The 24,070-nt window shown below is 35.3% G+C and overlaps 1 protein-coding gene across 2 annotated transcripts in view; it reads left to right on the forward strand.

The window, feature by feature from the left end:
- Window positions 1-20,764, forward strand: part of NLGN4X (neuroligin 4 X-linked) — a 158,538-nt gene extending 137,774 nt beyond the window's left edge. For both annotated transcript variants that reach the window (XM_057389976.1, XM_057389985.1), the window contains 3 exons: window positions 6,106-6,291; window positions 7,912-8,701; window positions 16,540-20,764. In XM_057389976.1, coding sequence (XP_057245959.1) covers window positions 6,106-6,291; window positions 7,912-8,701; window positions 16,540-17,389 — 1,826 coding nt within the window. In that variant the 3' untranslated portion in view covers window positions 17,390-20,764. The remainder of the gene's footprint in view (window positions 1-6,105; window positions 6,292-7,911; window positions 8,702-16,539) is intronic.
- Window positions 20,765-24,070: the final 3,306 nt, after the last annotated feature.

A 24,070-nucleotide genomic window follows, 5' to 3' on the forward strand; every position in this document is an offset into this window, starting at 1 on the left:
AGAGCAATTAGTTGATTTTAGATTTGTTTATTTTGCTGTTAATCAGGCTGTTTATAATGTACTCAACAGTAATCTTTTTTATTGAACATTTTTTATTGATTGTATATGATGTAATGGCAGGTTTAACTTGTGAATATTTGGATAAATAATAGGTAAGAAGACAGTAGATTGGTGAATGTGTTCTGAAATCTTTGATGCTGGCATCTTCATTTACTATTTTTTAAAAAATCTACATAATGATTGGCAAAAGCTTTTTTAGTGACACTTCATATAGAGTTATGTGCTACTCATCATGAATAATGATAATAGAATTGAATGGTGGGAATATCTTAAATCTCTAATATTTTTGAAAGCATTCATTGTCCTGACCTCATTGCAAAATAGTTTTAGAGCACTTTGCAATGAACATGGCAAATTTGAGAGCAGTTAAAGTTATACCATGTAATAATTTCAATTAGATTCATTAAAACTATTTTATTGTAGAATATCATAATGGATTGAATGAAAGAAACTGTTGAKCTCCCTGGTGCTCTGATAAATTCATGTTAAGCTTTCCACTGTTTAGAAATATGTATAAAAATAGGTTTTAAATCTTGTTAAAACGTATCCTATTATCTTTTCTCATTCTTTTACTTCTAGGTATTCTTATACACGTTTTATTATCCTGGACATTTTCAAAATACTTTTATRTATTTGAGATCTTTTCCTGAATTGTAAAAAATAGACTCTGGGTTTCAGTACTGGATCAGTATAGAAACAAACAATATTTTTACTTCACCRTCTCTGACCTATTTTTTTGTAATGCATGTAGTAATGAGATGTTCTTTCTAAGCAAGCAGATTTAGGTTTTATCTTCCCAATAGAAGTAATTTAAAAGAATCCATCAAGGTAGAATCAGAAGAGACTTTTTTCTCAAACCTGAGTTAGAAGATGGCATTAAAAGCATCACTGTCCATTATATTTTAACATAATCAGTGAACTCTATGAGAACTGTAAGCTGAGTGGTCTTCACTGCTTGTTTCTTTTCACTTGGCATAACGAGTTAAAATTTAAATGAGTGTTATTTGCACCTGGATAAGGTAAGTAGCTGCAGCATGCAGGAATTCCCTTCAGTGACCACTGCTTCAGAATCATAGGCCATCTTACTACTTAAGTTTCTGAATATTAAAATATTCRTTTTGGCAGTAGCACCTGCAAATTTAAAAGAAATTTGCAGCTGGAGCAGAAGCATTGTTGCTTTGTTTTCCAGATGAAGAAGTATCTGTGTAACATTATTTCTGCACAGACCCATACACAGCCAGTCGACAGTCCTCCCATTGGTTTTAGCCTCTGGGTAGATGTTTCAGGTGTAGCAGTGATGCTTTCTCAGCTTTTCATAGGCCATTCATGCTGCAGGAATTTTTTTCTGCTAAACCTGTGCCAAGGATGCCATCACTCCATCTTCTATCCCACCGGCTTTGTGGGATGTCAAGTTTACATGGTGCTGTTAATAGACATAGAGTCAAAACAAGAAAGGAATATRTATTGATTCCAGCCAAGATATCATCCAGCCAAACACTGTTGGGGATGTTTGGGAATGGTTAGGGAAGGGCAAGCATAGGAAAAACCCACAGGGTAATTCCATCTAATGTTTCTCTATTGTCCAGCTATTTATATTTTAGAGTATTCCTGAGCCAGCTGTAGTCTCCTTGTTCTCAGTAATCCCCAGGGAATTTCACTTCTCATTTGAAMAGGTCCACTTTTGCAGTGGTAAATGTGATAAGTGCAGACAAAATCTTTTAGAAAATATGAAGGCTATGCTGTATGCTTGCCATTTGCTCTTTGCTTTGAAAAGGCCCTACTTTGGTATTTCACAAATGTAAACAAAAAAGATGTGATTGTACTTCGAAGCACAGTCTCCAGTATTTTATTTATATTGCTTATGCCATAGTTCTGATCAGTTCTGTACAAATCAGTCTTTGTGAGTTGCCTGACAAACTGCAGCAGGATATTCAGGCTTGGACAGCAGTTGCAAAAAAGCATAAAGACGGAAGAAATGTGAACTCAGAAAATACGGCAGAGGCTTCAAAAGGAGGAGTTAAATAGAACAAAATACACWAGCTTGTTGATCTTCTACAGATTTCCTGGTGATTCATTTCTCATTGGGATGTCTTGGCTATTTAATGTGTCTTACTAAGTTTTGTTATTGGTTATTTGGTTAGTTTTAATGTAGGGCTATGTCTCAGAAAGTAAATATTTTGTTTTTAAGAAAACCTGTGAAGGGCAGAAAATGAAACAATACTACTTCAGTTACAAAGAAAAGTATGCCTATTTTCAAGATGCGCTTTTAAAATTGATTGTAGGAACTAGTAAAATTCATGATAGAATCAAGTTTAATTTTTCATTACTTGTATTTTCCCTTCTTAAATGGAAAAAAAAAAAAAAGTCAAATATAATTGATTGACTTTCTGATTTTATTTAAATCTGAAAGTCAGTGCAGTTTACCAGCACCAAAATGTATTTGTAGGTTTTGATACTATTTTGAGCCAGGAAGATAATACCAGCTTTCACACGTCAAGTCAACTTCATCTGTTTCCACTGCGGGCTGGGAAGGGAGGAGGAGAGAGAARAGAAAAGGCACAAAGCAGTGGAAGAATATTCACAATTGAAATTTAGGCTTTCAGCCAGCTATCAAATTGATTTGATATGCATTAGGTCCAGGGGCCAAAAGATGAAGACAAATATGGATTTTTCCAACAGTGATGTAATACTGGGTAATACTATGTGCAAAATGTAAGGGGAAAGTTGTCATGTAATTTGTTTTTTTTTAATAATTAATACTATGTGCAAAATGTAAGGGGAAAGTTGTCATGTAATTTGTTTTTTTTTAATAATTNAAAAAAAAAAAAAAAAAAAAAAAAAAAAAAAGAAAGAAAATTATTGCAAGATTGCAGTTACCTTGGTGATTTTATTTGTCTCTGAGGGTGAAGCCACAGTTCTCAGATCATAATTTACTGTCTTTAATGTAATGGTGTTTAGGGGGTTTTCTCCATTGTCTTAATTGTTTTCCTAAATCTGTTTATGTTATATTGAAACATTGTGGTTGGGAAAATATAATTTTGATCTTGACCATGTCCACACTAGTGTTTTAATTCAGATCAAGAGTGTATTATTTCCACAGAAAATCTCAGTACCGTCACCACTCCTTGCACATTGTTTCACATTGCAGAGAGTTTCTTACATCCTGYGTCCTTCCAGGTGAGCCTCAGCTGGAAGATGTCCTGTCCCTTTATGCACTGTGTCCATGAGTGGTCATTCATTCGGCCATAGTTTGGTCAGACAGTAGTTTGGTCATGGTAAAATGAAATACATAAAATGTGTGCAGTGGACACGAGGGCCACCTGTCTTCTCTTTACACTGACTCTTGATGCTCTGCTCACCGTGTCAGTGCAGGAATGGCCTCCAAGCACTAGACAAGGCTAGAGCTGGACAAAAGTGAACTCTCTGTGAGGTTTTTATAGATATTTTCCCCTTCTACTTGTCCCTGTTTGTCTCTGCATACCTTTTAGTAGCGAAGGGTGAATATCACCTCTGGTATGTTGGGATGTATTTAGTCTCTCAGTAAGATTTCTGTAGCATATGGGAAAATCAGCTATAAAGATAAAACTGGGGATTTCTTTTTGTCTAAGCARGATCTAAAGGAACCTTTTGTGTAGCTTTGTGTCTTCACTGCATTATCAAAAAGGTGCCAGTGACAGCATGTAGCTTATGAGTACATGCATTCTTAAAGATTGTGGAAAAGAAAAATTCCCAGTAATTTCTTTTTGTATTTTTTTTCTCCTTGACTGTTGCATTAAAACGAAAGCATTTTTCTAGAATGCTTTCCTTCGTAGAGTCAGAAAAATAAAAACAGTTGCTTTAGGAGCTTCAGTTTAAAGAAGCATTTTTTATCTTCACTGAAATTATGTAGAAAAAAGCTACAAAACTCTTAGTGTTGTGGATTTCTGGACAAATAACTACTATCAGCCTGAATTTCTTCAAAGAGCTTTGAAGATATATTTTGATCTGGTACTCAGAGTGTGAAAGAAAATATATCCTCATCAAGAAAGACAGATTAATGAATTCAGTTGTGTCATCTGGGGCTGACTCTTTGCCCYGATGATTAGTTTTTTAAATTAAGAAAATTTGTTCTTGCAGTTAATGAGAATCAGCAGACAACTGTTGAAGACAAAAAAAACCTTCATTTGTTGAACATTAGATATTCATTGACTGCAGTTTTACCCAGTTCACCTTTTAGTACTTTTGGTAAGAATTCAAAATTACAAAGTTCAACCAGCTTTAGCTTGATGCTGCTGGTAGAATTAAAATGTGTTTAGGCTCTGAATATTAATTATCATCCTGCTTTAAAGGTTGCAACACTCTCTTAATCCAATGGATGTAAAAGTTCTGATTGAGTAAAGCCTTAATAATAGAATATTATAKAATATTTTAGTGAGCTGCAGCAACAAAACCAGCAAGTTATTCTTTCTTTGGMAGGCCTAAAAAGATAGTAAAGGCATGGGAAAAAAAGAGAAAAACATATCAGTTAAATAAATTGAGACAATTATGGATTAATACTCTTTTTCTCCATTAGTAAACAAAAAAGAAGTTACTGCCATTCTTACAACTGTGCTTGCCATTATTGGAGAGTTTTTAAATGAGAAAGCTGAATCAAATGTTATTTATCAATATGGATATGATTTGTATTCTGCTTCCTCCATATTGTGAATGCCTTCTACCATGTGATTATTCATTCTTCTTATCAACAAAAAAACCTATTACATAAGGGATGTGTTCCCCTTTGCCAAAGCAGGGGAAATGTACTGCAAGGTCTTTTTTTTCCTTAGGGACCCTTCCAGACAGGAGTGTGGAGGTCTTGCTACAGCTGGCTCAGGTGGTCTGTGATAACAGACTCTTTCATTTCAAACTGCACCAGACCACAGATCTCCTTAGCCTTGGGTCTCTCTTCCAGCAAATTTATCTGAACTGATAATTACCTGTAAAAAAAACTGCTGAGAAATGTTCTTGTTTTGTCTTTGACAGCTGTCAGCAGTGCCTAAATCAGTAATGTCCATCTGAAAACTTCCATGTACTGTAAAGTATTCCTAATAGACTTCTGACTTTGTAGTTGTCTTAACAGGAAAAGGTCTGTGGGRGTTAAAGAGAGCACTGTGAGTACATGGCTCAATGTGATAATTTAGACATAGCTCAAGGTCTTAACTGTGAATGATCGGCARCACAGATTACTGCAATGTTTCACCTTAGTTGGTTTCAAAAAACCAAAATTAATCTCAGTCCTAATCTTTTGGTCATTTTGTTCTCAGTTGCAAGACAAGCAGCAAACGTGTCAGACTTTGTTTCTAGAATCTGATAACCACAGTGCAGGAACAAAAAACAGCAGCACAGCTTTTCTTGCATTTCCAAGGAGGGAGACRAAACCTGATTTGTTCAGATAAAATCTCCCTACCAAAGGCTGTATTGCCATGGATTTACGTGCTATCTTCCTAATAAATATCGTCTGTGAAATTGAAGTGTAATTTTTTTTTTTTTTTTTTTGCTATGCTTTTCAGGTTCCTTTTGCTATTTACTTCAGCCTTCTTTTTTTCTGTTTCTGAGTACATCTATCTGTATCACAAGTACTGTAATTTTAAAAGCTGTGTGGTTCAGTACAATTTTGGTAAGAAGCATTTAAATGAATGTGTTAGGGAGTGTAGTTCTCAGTTGTAGACTGGTTATCTCACATCTTTGCACAAAAATGATTTTCTAAGATTTTGTTACCTACTCACACCCAGTTATAAAATGTTTAAAATCTTTCTGTATTGAATTGTTACAGAAATACTTCAAAAMGGAAATAGTGATTTTTCATAAACATGACCTCTGAAGTAGAGAAAAACAAACTGAGGCTAAGCAGCATACAGAATGGATTTCTCTGCTTGTGCTGGAGACATTTAAGTAGGACTGTGACCTTTAAAAAAAAAAAAAAAAAGGCCTAGAAGATGAAAAGATGAAAAGATGTGTTGTGAATATGTAGATACCCTGTAGCTAATTGTATCTGGTGAACTAAAATTATGGGGTTTTGCCTTATAGGTTTTTTAAGTACTGGGGACCAAGCTGCAAAAGGCAATTATGGATTGCTTGACCAAATCCAAGCTTTACGTTGGATTGAAGAAAATATTGGATCTTTTGGAGGAGACCCGAAAAGAGTTACTATTTTTGGATCTGGGGCAGGCGCTTCCTGTGTCAGTCTCCTGACACTCTCACACTATTCAGAAGGTAAAAATCCTCTAGGCAAAGTACTTCTTTCTTTTTTTAATGTTAAAATGTAGTGAAAGTGTCATATGAGGTAGGCTGAATTAGAATTACATGAGGTCTGTAATTTTTGTAAAATACCTACTGGCTAGTATTCTGGATTTGTATTAGTCAAAATAATATATATTTATAAGGAAAACTAAATGCTATTGCAGCATAAATCTCATGCAACAAATGCCATGGGCAATATACTTTTTCTAGCTTTATCAACAGATCTGCTGGCTCCTTTATAAAGAATTTGTCCTAATTAAAATAGAAAAGAGCAGTGACCTTTTCGCTTTTTTGCACACTCTTGGCTGCGCTTCCAACATATGTATAGATGCTTTCCTCACTTAGTAAAAACATAACTAAGCCTTTTTAAAACTGTATTTAACCCCCCACAAGTACTGTGTGATCCCACAGTGTTCTTAAGATTTTGGTAAGTGAGCTGTGGGATTTYTACCCTCAACACCTCACCCTCCAAAAAAAMCCCAAACCCCAAGTATGTACAGCACCATTACTGAACTGTAAATATCCCTGGAGATAAGACCAAATCTACAAAAATGAAGACAACACYAAAATATCTCTTGTATTTATAAATCCATGCTATTTCAATCATGTTGAAACAGACAGAAAACAKTTGTTCCAGAAAGCTAAGCTCTAGCAAGAAGTTATAGCAGGGTGATGGCTAAACACACCTTGTTTTGATGTACATGAATACATTCAAATACATATTGAAATGCGTATTTGAAATACACAGTGGTCTTACCAGAAAAAAAAAAAAAATTAGATGAGAGAGGTTCAACAGTAAGCTCCCCTTGCCTTTCAGTGCTTTAAAGAAAGAAGGTTTTCAGACTGAATTTTCATTTGTCTTTATATTAGTGTACATAGAACAACCAGAAAAAACCTACTGAATCTCATCTTACTCACTTGCAAAAAAAATCACATATATTGTAATGAACAGATAAGCAAGCTTAGAAACACAAAATTCAACTTATATCCAGTGCTAACATATACACACAACAATAATTAAAAAAAAGTAAATAAAAGATGAGAGTAGAACATTCAAATGTATGAAATCACTATAAATAGAGCAGATTTTTTCAAGTTAGTATGATGCATGGCTTTTGTGAAGGAAGAGAGTGCACAATTTTCATTTGACCTTTAAACTATTGAAAGGCTCATTTATGAATGTCATTTACATGGCAAAGAGGATATGATTGCTTTTAGCTGCCAGTCCTTCAAAGAAATTTTCAGAGGACTACCAACGTGGAAAAGCCAGAGGACTTCCATCAAAGACACAGGAAAACTGCAGTATAAGCATGAATTTTGTTCTTGAAACAGTAACCTGAAACCTTCATGCTTTATGTGTGTGAGCATCAAGAACATGAGGGATGTTAATTAGCAGCCTATTAGAGATAGCATAAAAAGGGAGCAGTGAATAGGATCTATGGAAATTGATTTGAAATTCAGTGTATGMATCCTTTAGGGATTCTATTATTAAAACTTTGTTTCCTTAGTAAGAAATACTTTAAATTTTTTTCAAATGTATATATATATTAAAATCACTAATTGGATCTGTATTTAAACAATTTGCACCTGCAGGTTTGTTCCAAAAGGCAATCATACAGAGTGGAACAGCCCTGTCCAGCTGGGCAGTGAACTATCAGCCTGCCAAGTACACTCGGATATTGGCAGATAAAGTGGGCTGCGACATGCTGGATACCACTGATTTGGTTGAATGTCTGCGGAACAAGAATTACAAAGAACTCATTCAACAGACCATCACTCCAGCCACGTACCACATTGCCTTTGGGCCTGTGATAGATGGAGACGTGATTCCAGATGACCCTCAGATTCTAATGGAGCAAGGGGAATTCCTTAACTATGATATAATGCTGGGTGTGAATCAAGGGGAAGGTTTAAAATTTGTGGATGGCATTGTAGACAACGAAGATGGTGTTTCTCCCAATGATTTTGACTTCTCTGTCTCGAATTTTGTGGACAATCTGTATGGTTATCCAGAAGGGAAGGATACGCTGCGAGAGACCATTAAATTCATGTACACAGACTGGGCAGACAAAGAAAACCCYGAAACAAGACGGAAGACCCTGGTTGCTCTTTTTACAGACCACCAGTGGGTTGCTCCAGCTGTTGCCACAGCTGAYCTGCATGCCCAGTATGGATCTCCAACGTATTTCTATGCATTTTATCACCATTGCCAAAGTGAAATGAAACCCAGCTGGGCTGATTCAGCTCATGGTGATGAAGTCCCTTATGTGTTTGGGATTCCTATGATTGGTCCCACAGAACTGTTCAACTGCAACTTTTCCAAGAATGAYGTCATGCTCAGTGCAGTGGTTATGACATACTGGACTAACTTTGCCAAAACTGGGTAAGTGTGACCCCCAGCATTCTTTTTTTTGTGGATAACATGCTTCTAAAATAGCAAGTATCCCATTCCAGTGGCCTCAAAATCTGATTTTGAAGTAGTATTATAGAAATATTTGAGTTAAGACAGGAGGTAAATGAGACTTATTCATATTTAATAGATTTTTAATTAGTGTGTTCCCTCAAACTATTTTCTTTCAGTAGCTCAGTGAGAATAATAACACACTGTATTTTTGGTTCAAAAAATAGGACAATTACTAAGACAAAAAGCATGTCTCAGGGAAAAGGTGGCTCACTAAGATACTGAAAAATCAGAGGCAACATGTCTGCTGCTTAAAGAAGAAACTGTCAGGCAGATAGCACTTATCTGCTACAAAAGAAAGGAAGTTCTTGTTTTTCAGCGACCTTCACAGGGATGAGGACTCAGGGAGGAATTAGAACAGAAAGGCAGACACTGGAAATTTTTTTCCCCTCTGAGAGCTATAATGGCAATAATAAGTACTTGACTGGAATGAAGAAGAGACTCTGATAGAAATTTTGCTTTGAGAAGGTTAAAAATTTAAATTAATTCTGCTTACAAAACAAAATAAAGACATCAACGTTTTTCTGAAATAGAGTTGTAAACATCAAGGAAGGAACCCTCAAAGCAGCTTAATCTGTGAGCTGTATTAATAAATTCTGTTCTCTTCCTCTTGCATTCCTTTATAGGGTATTGCAGTGTTACTTCAGCAGCAAAGACTTTTTTTGTTAACCTTGAGTCTTCAGTACTGAATTAAAACCAGGATACTTGTGGCACAAAGGGGCTGTAAATCTTTCCACTGAGTGTTTAATGGTAGGATTGGGCTCTGGAAACTGCAGCTTTACTGCACTGCAGTGAACAGCGTGCAGCTATATAAGAAAAACTCAGATGCCTATAGTGAAACACTCAGAGGCTTTATCAGCCCTTGTAGCCTTTAATGAATCCAAATGATGTTCAAGGGAGACAGATTTTTGCAGTCTTAACAAGAACCTCAAGCATAAATTGAGCAAAAACTAATCAAATGCTTCAGGTCAATTCACAAGGCAAAAAAAAAAATCTTTTGTTGCACTGCACATTAGGCAAACAGGTACTTTTGCATGCAGAATTTCCAGAGTTCGGCAACAAAAGTGAATGAACTGTTTAGTGTTTAGATGTTTTTGGCAACAAGAAGTTGTCAGTGTTGGGATGGGCAAACTTGGTGCTGAAATATTGGTTTATGGACAGACAGTGCTTCATGCTGGCTGAGCACCACGTGCTCAGAGATAATGTTGTCATCCGTTTGTCTTCCTTTTGGTAGATGAGATGCCACATACACATAGAGGACTTCAGAGCCTCACGGATATACCTCATTGGAGTTATTATGGAGGTGCAAGATCTCCATGGTCTCAGTATTGTTTGCTTTATGACTGTTCCCTGTAGATTAAGAAGTTGTATTTAAGCAGTTTTTTGAGGCTGACAGGAGCTTCTCACAGTCCCAGCTGCTGCCATTACTCATAATTTCAAGCACTTTCCAGCTGTTGCAACTTGAAAGCCAATTTCAKCAGTGTATACCCAGTTCTCTGGCTATAAAGCCTGTCACACTATACCTAAAGGCAAAACAGGTGCTTTGGGAGACCCATTAGTCATTTCTGAAACTTACTCATTGCTGAAGAGACAGSAATGGGTTATATATTCTATTATGGACTCCGTCCTTTATAGAAAGTCTGAAAAATATGTCATTAGAAATGACCTCTAGCTGTAAAATTTCAGTTTTCAAAGAAAAGGAAAAGAGCCACACAATACATATTACCTTTATGGTCTTTTCTTTGTGTGATGATTAATTGTTCTGAATAGTGCAAGAGAATACTTGGAGGTAAATAAGATTTTAAGGTTACATTTGTTCTGCACCTCTGGTTCCTCAGAAACAGAAAGGCAGAGGCTGTAGCACCTCAATCCTAGAGCAACAGGGATCTCAGGGGTAACTGTTCTCCTCTCTGCTCACTCACTTGCAGTCTGGAATCTCTGTGCAATCAGGTCCTTCAGCTCTCAAGAAGATTGATACAGTTCAAGACTGAATTGTTAGGGGCTCTGCTTTGATTTTTTTCCCCTCCCTATTTGTAACTGATCATTTCCCATCCTTATCAGGATAGAATTTGTCTTGCATTCATGGTAATACATGAAGAATCTTTTAACTGAAAGATTTTATTATTTCACATTTCCCTGTAGGTAAGCCTTGAACATTAAAGCTGCAGATATATTTATTTATTTATTTTTTAATGACTTTGAGACTTTTGCAATCTCGATGACTGTCCCACAGAGGCTTCATCCAGGTACTCATTGTATAATTATGGCTCAGGTAGTGCATCATTCAGATGGACTGTGCTAGGCTTTCAATGACAAGCCACCCGTTGCTAAAAAAGACACACTAATGGGCTTGCTGCCAAGGCTGGGTTTGGAGGGCAGGTCAATCTTGTAAAATCAGTAGGTGAAAGACACAACACAAAGCACAATGCTTTTATTGTGTTTAACTCTGAAGTCGATTACTGAAGCTAGCAAATAGGAGGTGACAATTAAAGTGYTTAATAGCAAATTGTGCTTGAAATGAGTGCCTGGAAACTGCATTTTGCTAATCCTCCATTCTCTCTACCTGTATCTTTTTTAAAATGATGATGCTAAATATTATTAAGAGTCTTTCCTTTGGCCTTTTTTAAACTTTTCTAACATGCCTTAGAAATAGACAAATAATTTGTTACAGAGTAGGTTTAAGATACTACACTTGGGATAGAAAAATGACATGAAAATACAGTTTTAATTGCACTTTGCASAGAATTATATTAGAGCTCCATTAAGAGCTGCACGTAGAGTTTCATTCTTCTGCCAGTAGTGCTGTCCTAACTGTAATGGTAATTTTATATGCCAAGTGTTTAGGGCCATGTTACCTCTTTTGCAGACACATCAGCAGGGGCAGAGTGAACATGAGGGTTGGTGTGCTAGTCCATCTTAGATACTCTTTCAGCTATGCTCTTGTGAAGAAGGATTTGAAATTTCACCCAGTAGATACAAACCCATGCTCTCATTAGAGACATCTATCAGKCTTCTAAAACGTGCCCTGTTTTTGAGAAATTACAGGAATTTACATTTGCCCTAATTCATCCAGCTCTACCTCTGTTGGGAAAGATAAATGTTTAAAGGATATATCCTTGTTTTTATTGCGTTTCAGATAAATATTACAGAATTATTTTGCTACCATTGATTCTGAAGCACAAATCCGAGTTATTAAGAATATCTGTGTTTTATATTCAGTTTGTTTCTCTAAAAGAAGACATGATTAAACTTGCAATTATTAAAGTGTTGTTTCAAATCATTTCTCAGTGGACTTTTTTATGAGGCTGTTGCATTTCCTTTTGATGTTTTTGTCTGAAAAAATAACTTGCTGCAATGGCAAATCTGTGTTGGTCAAACAAAGCAGTGTAGTGATGGTTTCTGTTCCCTAGTACTTACAACAGCTGACTGGGAGCATGGCAACAGTGGGACCTGGTGATAATTGAGGAAACGTGATAAGGAATAATATGCCTATGTACCAGTCCTTCAGGCAGGAATGGCTGTGATAATATTAGTATTGTGGCAGCATAAAAAAAATCAGTAGAAGAATGAAGAARAGCCAGTTTTCCTCTCTCTTCCATGTTTTTTTTTTTTAATCATACAGGGAAAAGAGTGCTACTGAAAGAAAATAAAGGATCTAGGGGTCTTTCTGCATCTTGGAGACAAAGATTATTTAACTGTAAAGACATTTTGCTCTCCAGTGAAGTTAGAGAAGGACACAAAAATTAAAATACTTCAAGTACATTAATGTAACAGTTCCATTGTCCTGAGTGTTGGCCAATGCTCTGGTTGAAGTGGTTAAAACACAAATGGTATTTCACCACATTATATGGAATTTGGAGTATGAGAAATCTTCTTAATTCATCTTTCTTCCCATGACAATATCTTCCAATATGAAATACCCAGTTCCTTCATTGCTTTCCAGGTCAGCCATAATCTACCTTGTGAACAGGAGTGTGTGTTGCTCTTCAGTCAACACCCATTGCAGGCATATTTACTTTATATCTCCTGAGAAAAAAAATTATGCTTTGATTTTACATCTCTAGCTCATGAGGTGTGAATTGAATGACAGTATACAGCAACATCTTAAGTTGTGCAAAATTAGTGCAGACTGAATGTGGTAGGACAAAAGTGACAGGTGAAATGGGAATATTCTGCACATTAACAAAAATATAACTTTGATAAGATATGATCTGTCATATGGAAAAAAAAATTCAGACATTTCATGATGGGGGCATTTTTTGATGGAAACAATGTTTGAGTTCTAAAGATGGTAAAAATAARTAGTGAGAAGGCAAAATAAATAACAATAATAATCAATCTTGTTATAGCAGTAGGATGAAGAATAAAAAAAAAAAGCCTCCCTACCAACTGGCAAAACTGGGAAACAAGTAATCTTGTCCCTATGAAAGCTAATACTGTAAGAAGTACAGAACTGGAAATATATTGTTCAGATTACACTCTTATAATCATGACTGCATTGGGTTTTTAAAGGAAGATTTCCTATCAGCCTTTGTTATGAAATTACACACTTGAGCCTCAAGAGCACGTGGAAACACAAAGGGGATGTTAAAAAGGCAAAAGAAAAATTGAAATTAAAGTAACTGATCAAGAATTTAGTTGAATAGATGTTTTGAAAGGAGAAATTACTGTCTGCACATCTATATTTTATGCCTACCAATAAAACTGGAAAATGGGTCATAGTAGGATAAGCCGCCCAACTACCCAAGAAAACAAAACCTAGCAAGTCATAAGTTGTAACTCTATGAATTTTCAGCAGTGTACATAGCAGGATGGCCAAGGAAATTAAAAATTCTCTTGTTTATATCTGCTGGCTATTTTTGGCAAATGATCATTAGTCTGTAAAACCAAGATCCAAGGCCATTAGTAGATGCTTTATTTAGGACTGTACTTAGATATTCCCCTTCCTTGTAAAAAGAAAAAAATCATTTAGATATCTAACCTCAAATTCAGAGAGAATACTGAGACCATTTTATTCATTTTYTAAGTGATCAACTCTTACATTCATGTCAATGGCAGAGCTCTGATAACTTCAGCAAAGAAATTATTTGTCGGTAGGGCTGGCTGATTTTTTTCTATTTCTTGTTTCAATGGACAATTTCATGCCCACACACAGCCATGTAAACCAATACTCAAATACAAGCCTGGCCTCATGTAATGTTATTTTCTCTRTTGTGTTTGGAGGAGGCGGCAGCATAATTGTCTGCTCCTAATATAGTTTAAAATGACAGATGGAGGTAGAGGATGGAAGAGAGGGAAAAGGAGGCTGATATTAATTTGTTGTGTAGGTTTTTTGTAGGGGAATGGAATCACAGGGTACAAAGTGGGTAAGGTTGGAAGGGACTACAGTGAGAATTTTAATTTAAAAAATGTTTATTTCCTAAAATAATGATCTGCTTTAATATTTATATGTCCATTAAAATTTTTTAAAGTGCATGTCCTTGGCTGCTTTTTAAAATGAATATTYAGCTTCTTCACCTCCTATTTTCTGTATCAACTGTAACTTGTTTACAAGAGCTAACTTAAGGTATCAGTTTTCCATAGGACCATTCCCAGAGTCTTTTGTGATGTGAATCAGAACAGCAAGGGGGGGTGACACAAGAGTTTGTGCCAGAACTCTTGCAGTATTTTGAGTTTCTGAGACGAAAAATGTTTTGCATTTTGATGACCCTGTTGATTTTTAATTTCCTTTAGAACTTATGTATTGAACCCCAAAGGTCGGTCAGAGTAGATAAATTGAATTGAGCCAGTATCTTGACATTTAGCTTTTCCAAATCTCTCTCTCTTCTTTAACAAAAAGAGCAATAGCATTATTTCCTTCTTCAATGCATGTTATAGGCCCTCAAAGTAACAGCATGCATCTGTTTTTGTACTGCTTGGAAGGAAACATTACTCCTTTAGTTTGAACTAGGATGAACAAACAAGTTTTCACCTTGTTTTTCGGAACTAACACAATTTGGTTAACTGTTATTACATAAAGTTAAAGAAAGAGAAAGAGAGAAAGAAAGAAAGAATGAAAAAGAAAGAAAGGAAGGAAGAAAGAAAGATTAAATGGTAACAGTTTCAGAACCCCTAGTTTGTATTTTTTATATCTTATTGAGATGGGAAAGATTAGATACATTTCAATATTTTAAGAAAACTCTTCAGCACACTAAATCACCCCCAAAACCCCCAAACAATAAAGCCACAAGCAAGTAAGCCAAAATACCAAAATTATATAGAAAGAGAATTCTTCTTTTCTCTCAAAAATGGTAAAATAAATTATTTCAGGTAAAAAAAGGGTTGCAGGAATCATAGATTATTAAAGTCAAATTACCCATCTTGTTTAAGGACTGAGAAGTAGCTCTTCAGGTACAAGAATTTAGCAAAAGAATGCTAAAGTAGGCTATCAAGTTCACTGACTTTTGAAAATGAAAAAGAGAAAAAATGATGCTTTAAAATCTGTAGTGATGGGGTTTGCTATTCCCAGAATATACATGACTGTATATTGGAAGAAAAGGAAAATATTGGAATTGTTTTCACAGGAAATAAACTGATGCATATGAATGAATAAAAAGGAGAATGGAAAGTTCTGAGAGTAATGCACAGGAAATAAATAATGTACTCTCAGTATAATAAATCACACAGTCCCAGAAAATACTCTTTACTAGAAAAGAAATTGCAAACTCATGCACAACAGACCATTAAATGTAGTAATTTTGAATTTCTCTATTTTTTCATACTATTTATTTGACATTTACTAAAACTATAAGGATACACATACATTAACAGTATCTAAASATTCTTTGTGGCATTGATTTTTCTTTATTCTGAACCTGTAAGGAAAAAAATATTTGGCTTAYCAATTTCAAAATTACTTCTGATTTATGTACTCTCTTATCTCTGTTACTACTTAAGTACTACAGCTCTTGTTGATCTCCACTAATATATTTCTCATCTCTGTATCCTGGGTCRCAGATAAAGCTCATTGTCCTTTGGCCATCACCATGGAGCTCTCCAATAGTCATCTGTTAGTGGAAATGATGGAAAGATCTGTGACACAAAAACAGTTCAAAGGTTTTTTCCCCAAGTAGATGTTTAAATGAAGGAGGACTAATAGCTCAGTAAAGGAACACAAAGTGCAATGGTTCCCAGTTACATGTATTAGCCCGGCTACTGAAGGTTTTTTTGCCTTTTATTTTGTAATATACACAGCTAGTAAAGTTTTGTGTGTCTCCAGTATTGCCATAGAGATTAAATGCCCGTATTTACTACTTAGAGCAGTGGAAGTAGTGGTACCTTAAATGAGAATGTTAATTTCAAATCTGGAGAAGAGTTAAACCTATACCTTTTCTATGGGAAGAGGTAAGACTTCACTAAGACATACTCCTTGGAGTGTGATGCTGAATCACAGAACTTCAGATGACATTTTGGGAGCTGAAATACTATGATTCCTGCATTTGCATGCAAAAAAAAATTACAGTGTCTGAGATGCAATGTACAGTAAGTAATTTTTTTATTATTTAGTAATAGCTCTTCTTCATTAGGGAGAGTTTTTTAGCTTCTGCTTTTAGGCTACTCTAAGTACTGAATAATCTACTAACTTGGATTGTTTTTTTTTTTTTTTTTTTTTTTTTTTTTTTTTTTTGTTTGTTTTTTTTTTTTTTTTTTGTTTTTTTTTGTGTGTGTGTGTGTGTATGGGGAGTTTAAATCTATAATATTGTCTGTTTCCATTTTTTTAGAGATCCCAATCAGCCTGTTCCACAGGACACAAAGTTCATCCACACAAAACCCAACCGTTTTGAAGAAGTAGCCTGGTCCAAATACAATCCTAAAGACCAACTTTATTTACACATTGGCCTAAAACCCCGAGTTCGCGATCATTATCGAGCAACAAAAGTTGCCTTCTGGTTGGAGCTCGTACCACACCTTCACAACCTGAATGAAATATTTCAGTATGTTTCCACAACAACTAAAGTCCCCCCTCCTGACATGACCTCGTTTCCGTACGTGACCCGACGTTCTCCCGGTAAATTATGGCCAGCCACCAAACGCCCCGCGATGACTCCTGCCAACAATCCCAAACATTCAAAAGACACCCATAAAACAGCTCCAGAGGATACGACAGTGCTGATAGAAAACAAGCGAGATTACTCCACGGAGCTGAGCGTCACCATTGCCGTGGGGGCGTCCTTGCTGTTCCTCAATATTTTGGCTTTCGCCGCRTTATATTACAAGAAGGACAAACGGCGTCACGAGACTCACAGGCGCCCCAGCCCGCAGAGGAACACCACCAACGACATAGCGCACATACAGAACGAAGAGATCATGTCCTTGCAGATGAAGCAGCTGGAACACGACCACGAGTGCGAATCGCTGCAGGCCCATGACACACTGAGACTCACCTGTCCRCCTGACTACACGCTCACTTTGAGAAGGTCCCCAGATGACATCCCGCTAATGACACCCAACACCATAACCATGATTCCAAATACATTAACAGGAATGCAGCCTTTGCATACTTTCAACACCTTCAGTGGAGGACAAAACAGTACAAATTTGCCCCATGGACATTCGACTACTAGGGTATAGCTCAGCCCTTCCCCATCTACCCTCACAAGCCACTTGGAAGAAGAAAAAATGAAAAAATTAAAGAAAAAAAAAATAAAAAAACAAAAAAGAAGAGGATAAAGTTATATACCATCCATTGAACACCTTGTCAAAATCTAAAGTTAAAACAAGTAAAAGAGAAGGACAGTCATTATTTTCTTACTGATCCTTCCCACAGAAACTCGCTGATATTAAAGATCAACTACAAACCCTGTGAAATGTGAAAAGTGTACATTGCTGTTATGATACTGCTTTAAGATCTCAGCCACTTTGATTGAAAGTTGAGGCCAGAAGTAATTTAAAATGGTATTTTAAGTGTAACAAGCAAAGCAGAGTCTTCTGGAATGCAGAGCAAGTGACTGTACAGGTGTTTTGTTTTGGTTTTTTTTAATAAATAAAATTATAAAAAAGATTCTTTATGTGCCATACCATGAATGGCCGTTGACAAAACAAAGACATCACCATGGGCTTTTACCCAGTATATGAAGCTGTAATCCAGATGGGGAAAATAGAATTTTATTATTAAAAACAAAAAAAAAAAAAAAAAAAAAAAAAAAAAAAAAGAGAAAGAGGAGGACTGACTATGCAGTAAATTACGTATAGTTCTGAGCAAAGAGATGACTTGCCAGCCTGAACTATATTTAAAGAAACTTTGTAAAAATGTACATAGCTGTGAGTTTAAAAACAAACAAAAAAAAAGCAGCTTTTATTGATGTTTTCAGTTTGAAAAGAGCTTTTAGAAAGATTGTGCATTCGATTGTGACCTATGTGTATATACATTAGTCATATGACCTCTGTTTCCTCCAAGACCAAAGGAGGAATTTCTTCTTAATTACTAGTGGTTAACAAAAACCATGAGTTTTTTCTAACATGTTTCATTTATATGAGGCCATGGTGTCATGCAGAGGATACAGTTGTCTGTGTGACCTGCGTATTTTCTCTTACAGGTTACACTAGTGCATGTTAAAGTATTCATAGGAGATTGTTGTTCTTTTCTGAAACATTTTTTCTATAATTTAATTTTGTGTTAGCCTTTGTTAAATTGCAACACAGCAATGGATTGGAAAACAAAGAGAAAAAATACTAAAGAAAAGAATTACTATTTTAAGCTTGCTGAACTGAACCAAGAAACATTCAATAATATATATTTGGAGTCCAGTTTGTAGTTCTTGGTTATTGTGATACCTTAGGAAGAGTTTTGTGCCCTGACAAAAGCAACGAAAGCCTGTGTTTTGGTCAGCCTTCTTTGAGGAAAACTAGCTCTATCTTCACCAGCAGTTGCAGTGGAATCTCAGCTGAGAAAGCACCTCCTTAGTTTGCTAAACAAAATAAAACTACAATTTGAAAGTGGGGAAACGCAGGGTTGGTTGGTTGGCTGTTTTTCCAACTGTTCAGAATGATGAGTGTGTGAAGAACTTTTCAACCCAGTATCTTGTTTTGTGCTTGAGAGTGTACTTGTCAGAAAATTCTTATTTGCTGATTCATTGCACAGCAGTTCCATAGTCAGTGAGCATTATGGAGAGAGAAGCAAAGAAATCATCAGCTCTTCTGCATTTGAACAAAATTGAAAATCCCAGAGAGCATCACTCTCAGGAAGGGCAAAATTATTGGCTGATTATTCCTTTCTGCCCTTTCCATCCCTAAAAAAGCAGGGGCCAAGCAGAGCTATCAAAGTAACTTGCCAGTTTGATTGATTCAAACAACTGATTCGAATGTGAAAAGCTAGAAAAGATTTGCAGATGACGATTGCTTTGTATTTTGTCTTTGAAAGTTACTCCATCATCGAGAGATAGTAACCAAAGATCTTTGAACAAATTGGTCTGCACTTGAGTGTGATTATCGCAGATGTATTTTCTATTAATTCACCACTTAATTACATCAATATCGTAAGTCCCATAAGGATTAACACAAGATGCCTTGTACCTCTTCTTGTTTTCTACACTTTCTTTGTTTTCTAATAAAATAACTTGAATTAGTCACCCCTACAAATAAAATCAAAGACAAGGTGATTCACTGAGGTCTATTCATCTGCACAACTCCTTGTTGTAGCAGGCAGTAAAGCAAATTCTGAAGGAAAGAAATAAAAAGTTCATGACATGATAAAAAGGCAACATGTGGCTGATATAATCCTTTATCTGCCATAAATGTGCTATAAATCTGACCTGGAAGCTCAGGTTGGAATGTGATGAAGCAGCAACCCCAAAGTACAACTAGTAGGAAATATAAAATTGTTTTGGTTTTTTCACTGATCCATCGCATAATATATTAATGCTGACTCTATACCAGGCCATTTCCACCAGCTATGTAATGCCTCAGCTGAGATGCAGCAGTTCATAACTCTTATAAAAAGGTTTAAAAAAAAGGTAAAAAAAAAAAGTAAAAAAAAAAAAGGTAATGATGCTTGGCATCATAATCAGTTGGGTATGTTTGTAATGTGAATTACAGTATTTGTTTAGTACTTCCAATTGTCTTCTGCTAGCAATATGTACAGTACTGTGTCAGGCTTGTGACATTTGGGTAAAAAAAGTTCCTGTAAGTGAATGATTTTAGCTTTTAAAAGTAATTACAATCAAGTCGATTTAATAATTTGATACATCTGGACTGATGTATGATTTATAGAGGGAACAGATTTATAGGGTCTTCATAGAATTCTATAATAATGATATCAAAATATACTTTGAAACTGTAAAAGAAAAACAAAAGTACTTTCCCAGGCTTATATTCTTGTCCTTAAGAGGCACACAGGGTTCAATGGTTTCTTCTGTTATTGTTTTGCAATTTTTTGTTTTTTTGCCTTAAGTAATGATAGAAGATATATATGGCTGGACACATATGTATAAACTTTTCAGCAGCATTTTTAATAATAAAATATCACGGTATTTTCTAATGCTTTGTGCAAATAACTACGTGTTCATCCTTTTGTGTAGAAAGTCTTTCAGAGGTGTGTTTTCTGCCCCATCTCCATTTCACTATCTAATGTAAACAATGCCTTGATACTCAGTACAAAAATATTAAAGTAACAGAGGTTGCRCTTTTAAGTTAACATTGAATTTTCATGGCTTTTGTAGTTCTCTAAGCCTGCCAGTAAAAGGAAAGCAGCTCAGACAATGAAGATAGAAGAGAATAAGCTCCATATTTTTATTACCTGTATACACTGCAATTCCCATTGAAGCAATGGTTTAATAGTTTTGTTAGTATTTTCTGAGGGACTGAAAAAAAAGCTTGGGTAAGTAGTTTCCCATGTTAGTGTATAGCTTAGCAGCTGAAAAAATGTAYTCAAATTAGGGATCAAAATAATGCAGATAATTCTAATGCATTGAGCTCCACAGGTCAATATATTTTACTTTTAAATTTAGATAAAAAATGAGTTTTGTTAAAAAAAATTATAAGAGTAGCAACAAATGTTACTCATATGTATTTAAAGTATTTAAATATATTGCAAGGATGTTATTATTCTTCCTTCAAAGGCTGAGTAAGTAAAAATAGTTTATTCTTTTATGAKATTAGATTCTGTTTATCAACCAGGTGTCCTTTCATTGGAAAGGTTCGTAGACACTTCAGTAATTTGAGCTGGGTATTATTTTCTTTCTGTAACTATTCTGCTGAATAGAGGTACTAACAATAATGTTTGATGAATTTTGAGCATTTTAGTGAAGAGTATTTGCAAAATGCAAAGTCTGAATTATTCATGTCAAAATTTTGATATGAAGACTCAAACTTCTGACATAGAAACATGCACCTACTGACCTAATCATGCAGCTTGATTTTTGAATATTGAAGTTGTATATAAAGTATTTGCAAATAAACTACAGATTTAGAGTTGTTCAGGAAATATGTTTAATTGCAGGTACACCTCAAAATTCCACAGCTTGGTCTGAGATAATTCATACACACAAAAATTGTGCCATTTCTGTGAATTGTTCACCTTAAATTTCTGGGTGAGCTCAATAAATTAGCTTCTTTTCATCTAATCAGTTTCACATTTTAAAAAAAGGAAAACCTTTAAAACTTTGTTCATACTAACTTAATATTGTGCTGTTTTATTCATTTACTTTCTGAAATATAAATATGCAGATAAGTATGTTCCTATATTGTGTTTGCTGAGAGTATTACAATTTAATGGTATTTAATATCACATAAAAATCATATGAAATAATACCATGGAAATTATGTTCTTGTCTCAGATTTGTAGTTTTACATTGGTATTATTTAATTATTGTCAACTATTTCTYATATTTTCATCTACAGCTGTTTGTCATCACAAACCTCATCAGCCTGAATCTCTCCAGAGGCCATTAACAGCTGGTAAAACCTGGGATTTTTATCCCAGTAGAAGTTATGATATTATATATTTGATATCATAATATTTTAAAAACTTCTCAATACATCAGATTAGCCAGATAGCAGTCTTCTTTAAATTAAATCAGTTATAAAGAAGGGKGTTGGAAATGTCTAAACATCTTGTTTGAGTTGTAGCAAAATAAATAATATTTCATTTTTGGTTGAAGTTTTGATTCAAGCCATTTTGTTTGGTGTTCCACARTGGGCACCAAGGGCCTCCCTGTGTCTTCTAAAGGTTAAGTTGTSTTTAAAGGTATTTATGCTTTCTTAATCTTTTGTAGCCTATCCAAATTATTTCATYCAATTTTTACCCTGCTACAGAAACCCAGAACACTCAGGGATGACTTGGTCACAATCCAGTCACAAAGTCAAAACCAGAGAAGGAGTTTTGTCATAAACAAAGAGATCTACAGCTCCCCTGTAGACACAGTAGTAATTAAAGACAATGTGCAGTAATATCTCAACAATTCAAATGTAATGGAATATCATTGGAAAGATTACTAACTTTTGCGATACCTGCATTTCCCCAACTTAATTTTCCACCCCTTCTCTACATAAAATAACAAAACCTTTTCAGACAATACTTTATTGTATAATACTTGCATACGTAAATGAGGGATGAAAYAGATGACATTTTTTCCCATCTACATAAAAATCTTCAAGTGCTAAAAGCATAAAAAGTTCTTCCTCTTAGTGCCTTTTATCAGGCTTTAGGTTATCTAGGTGATTCAGAGTAGTCCCATTGTTGGTGTCCAATTTTTAAAGGGAAAAGTTGGGCAAACACCTGATATTTATTGGCTTATTTATTCACTTAGACTGCACAGCACAGTTGCATTTCTCTCCAAGAGCCAAAGATGTGGCACAAAAACAAGARAGCTTTATCTTCATTTTATTTTTAAAATATTGCATTTCTAGAGACCTTTTTTTCTTTTCAGCTTTTGATGTCTGGTACCTTGCTTTTYGCTGTACCTAACTCAATGCACTCACTCATTTCATCCTCTCATATCTTTTATCTCTTTCCAAGAGATACTGATATGTTTTCATGTGTGTTTCTTTCTGTCACAACATTTAAGTTTGGCTCCAGATTGTTCCATTCTGTGCTGTATGACTGTGAAAGTGCATTTTCCATCTGACATTTTCCTCACTGCTTTTGGTGAGTTCTACTGAAGGGGTATTTACATGACGGTATTCCTCATCCTTGAAATGCATCAATCTCTGCGACTGCATTTTGCGCCAGCCTAACAGCTTTGCTTTGACATGGTAAATGTCTTTGTGGGAAGTGCCAGCTTGCAAACACCTCTCCTGTTACTCTGCAGCATTTATTATTGCTATTATTCACTGCTGGCATTGGTTTCTTTCCTATATTGATCTTTAATCAAAGGTAAATTAATATGTTACTCTATTTCACAGCAAGATTTCCCAAACCCTACATTATTCTTAATTCTTGTTTAGATTATTAGAACAGCTAATTACCTGTTCGAACAAAATATAGAAACCTTTCTAAGCTATTATGTTTCCTGATTCTAGCACCTGTGCAAACTAACAGGGGGCTGGCAAAGTCAGCCTCATATGACAAGAATTCATGATATTGCTGCCTTCCACTTGGTGGGGACTTCTTTCACATATATAGGAAAATAAATATAATTATCATTTTCATGCTTCAGAATTTCATTACATCATGTCAAAGGTGAGCATGACCCAAGGTAAGATTCAGAGAAACTACTCTATTATCCTGCATTGGTGCTTGTTTTTTATAGGCAACAATTTGCAGGTTGAGCTTCATGATTGTTTTGTACACTTTAGTCACTTCAGAAACTAGAATGGAATTTGAGGATTTCAGGAAATGAAGATGATACTGCAAAAGTATTTTTAATGGAGTTTCTGCTTTCAAGAATTCCTACCAGCAGCAGCAAAGAAACTGCAAGAAGAGTGTTTTAAAATAAATAGGAATCAAATGCAAATTGTTTCTAAATGAATTTGACAGGAAGAAATATGATACTAYGTGATATGAAATGACCATAAAGTAATGTGATGGATTTCTTCTGTGTGAAGGGCCAAGAGAAAAATGAAAATTATTTCAAAGGATACATTTTTACAGGGACTAGTCAAATTAAATCATTGCAGAAAATGACTGTAATGGAATTTTGAGCAGAAATGTTTTGTCATAATGCAATACCATATGGATTTAGATATGCAGAACATTATCTACAGTGCTCATCTGGGTATTGAGAAGTATAAAATTAGATCCCAAGATGCCCTACTTTAGCCAGAAGACAGTGCTGCCATTATAGATAGCACCGCAAAGTGAAATGTGCACATTTC

The sequence above is a fragment of the Malurus melanocephalus genome, unplaced genomic scaffold, assembly GCF_030028575.1.
Source record: "Malurus melanocephalus ecotype Western Australia unplaced genomic scaffold, MMel_1.1 scaffold_1, whole genome shotgun sequence".
NCBI classification, from domain to species: Eukaryota; Metazoa; Chordata; class Aves; order Passeriformes; family Maluridae; genus Malurus; species Malurus melanocephalus.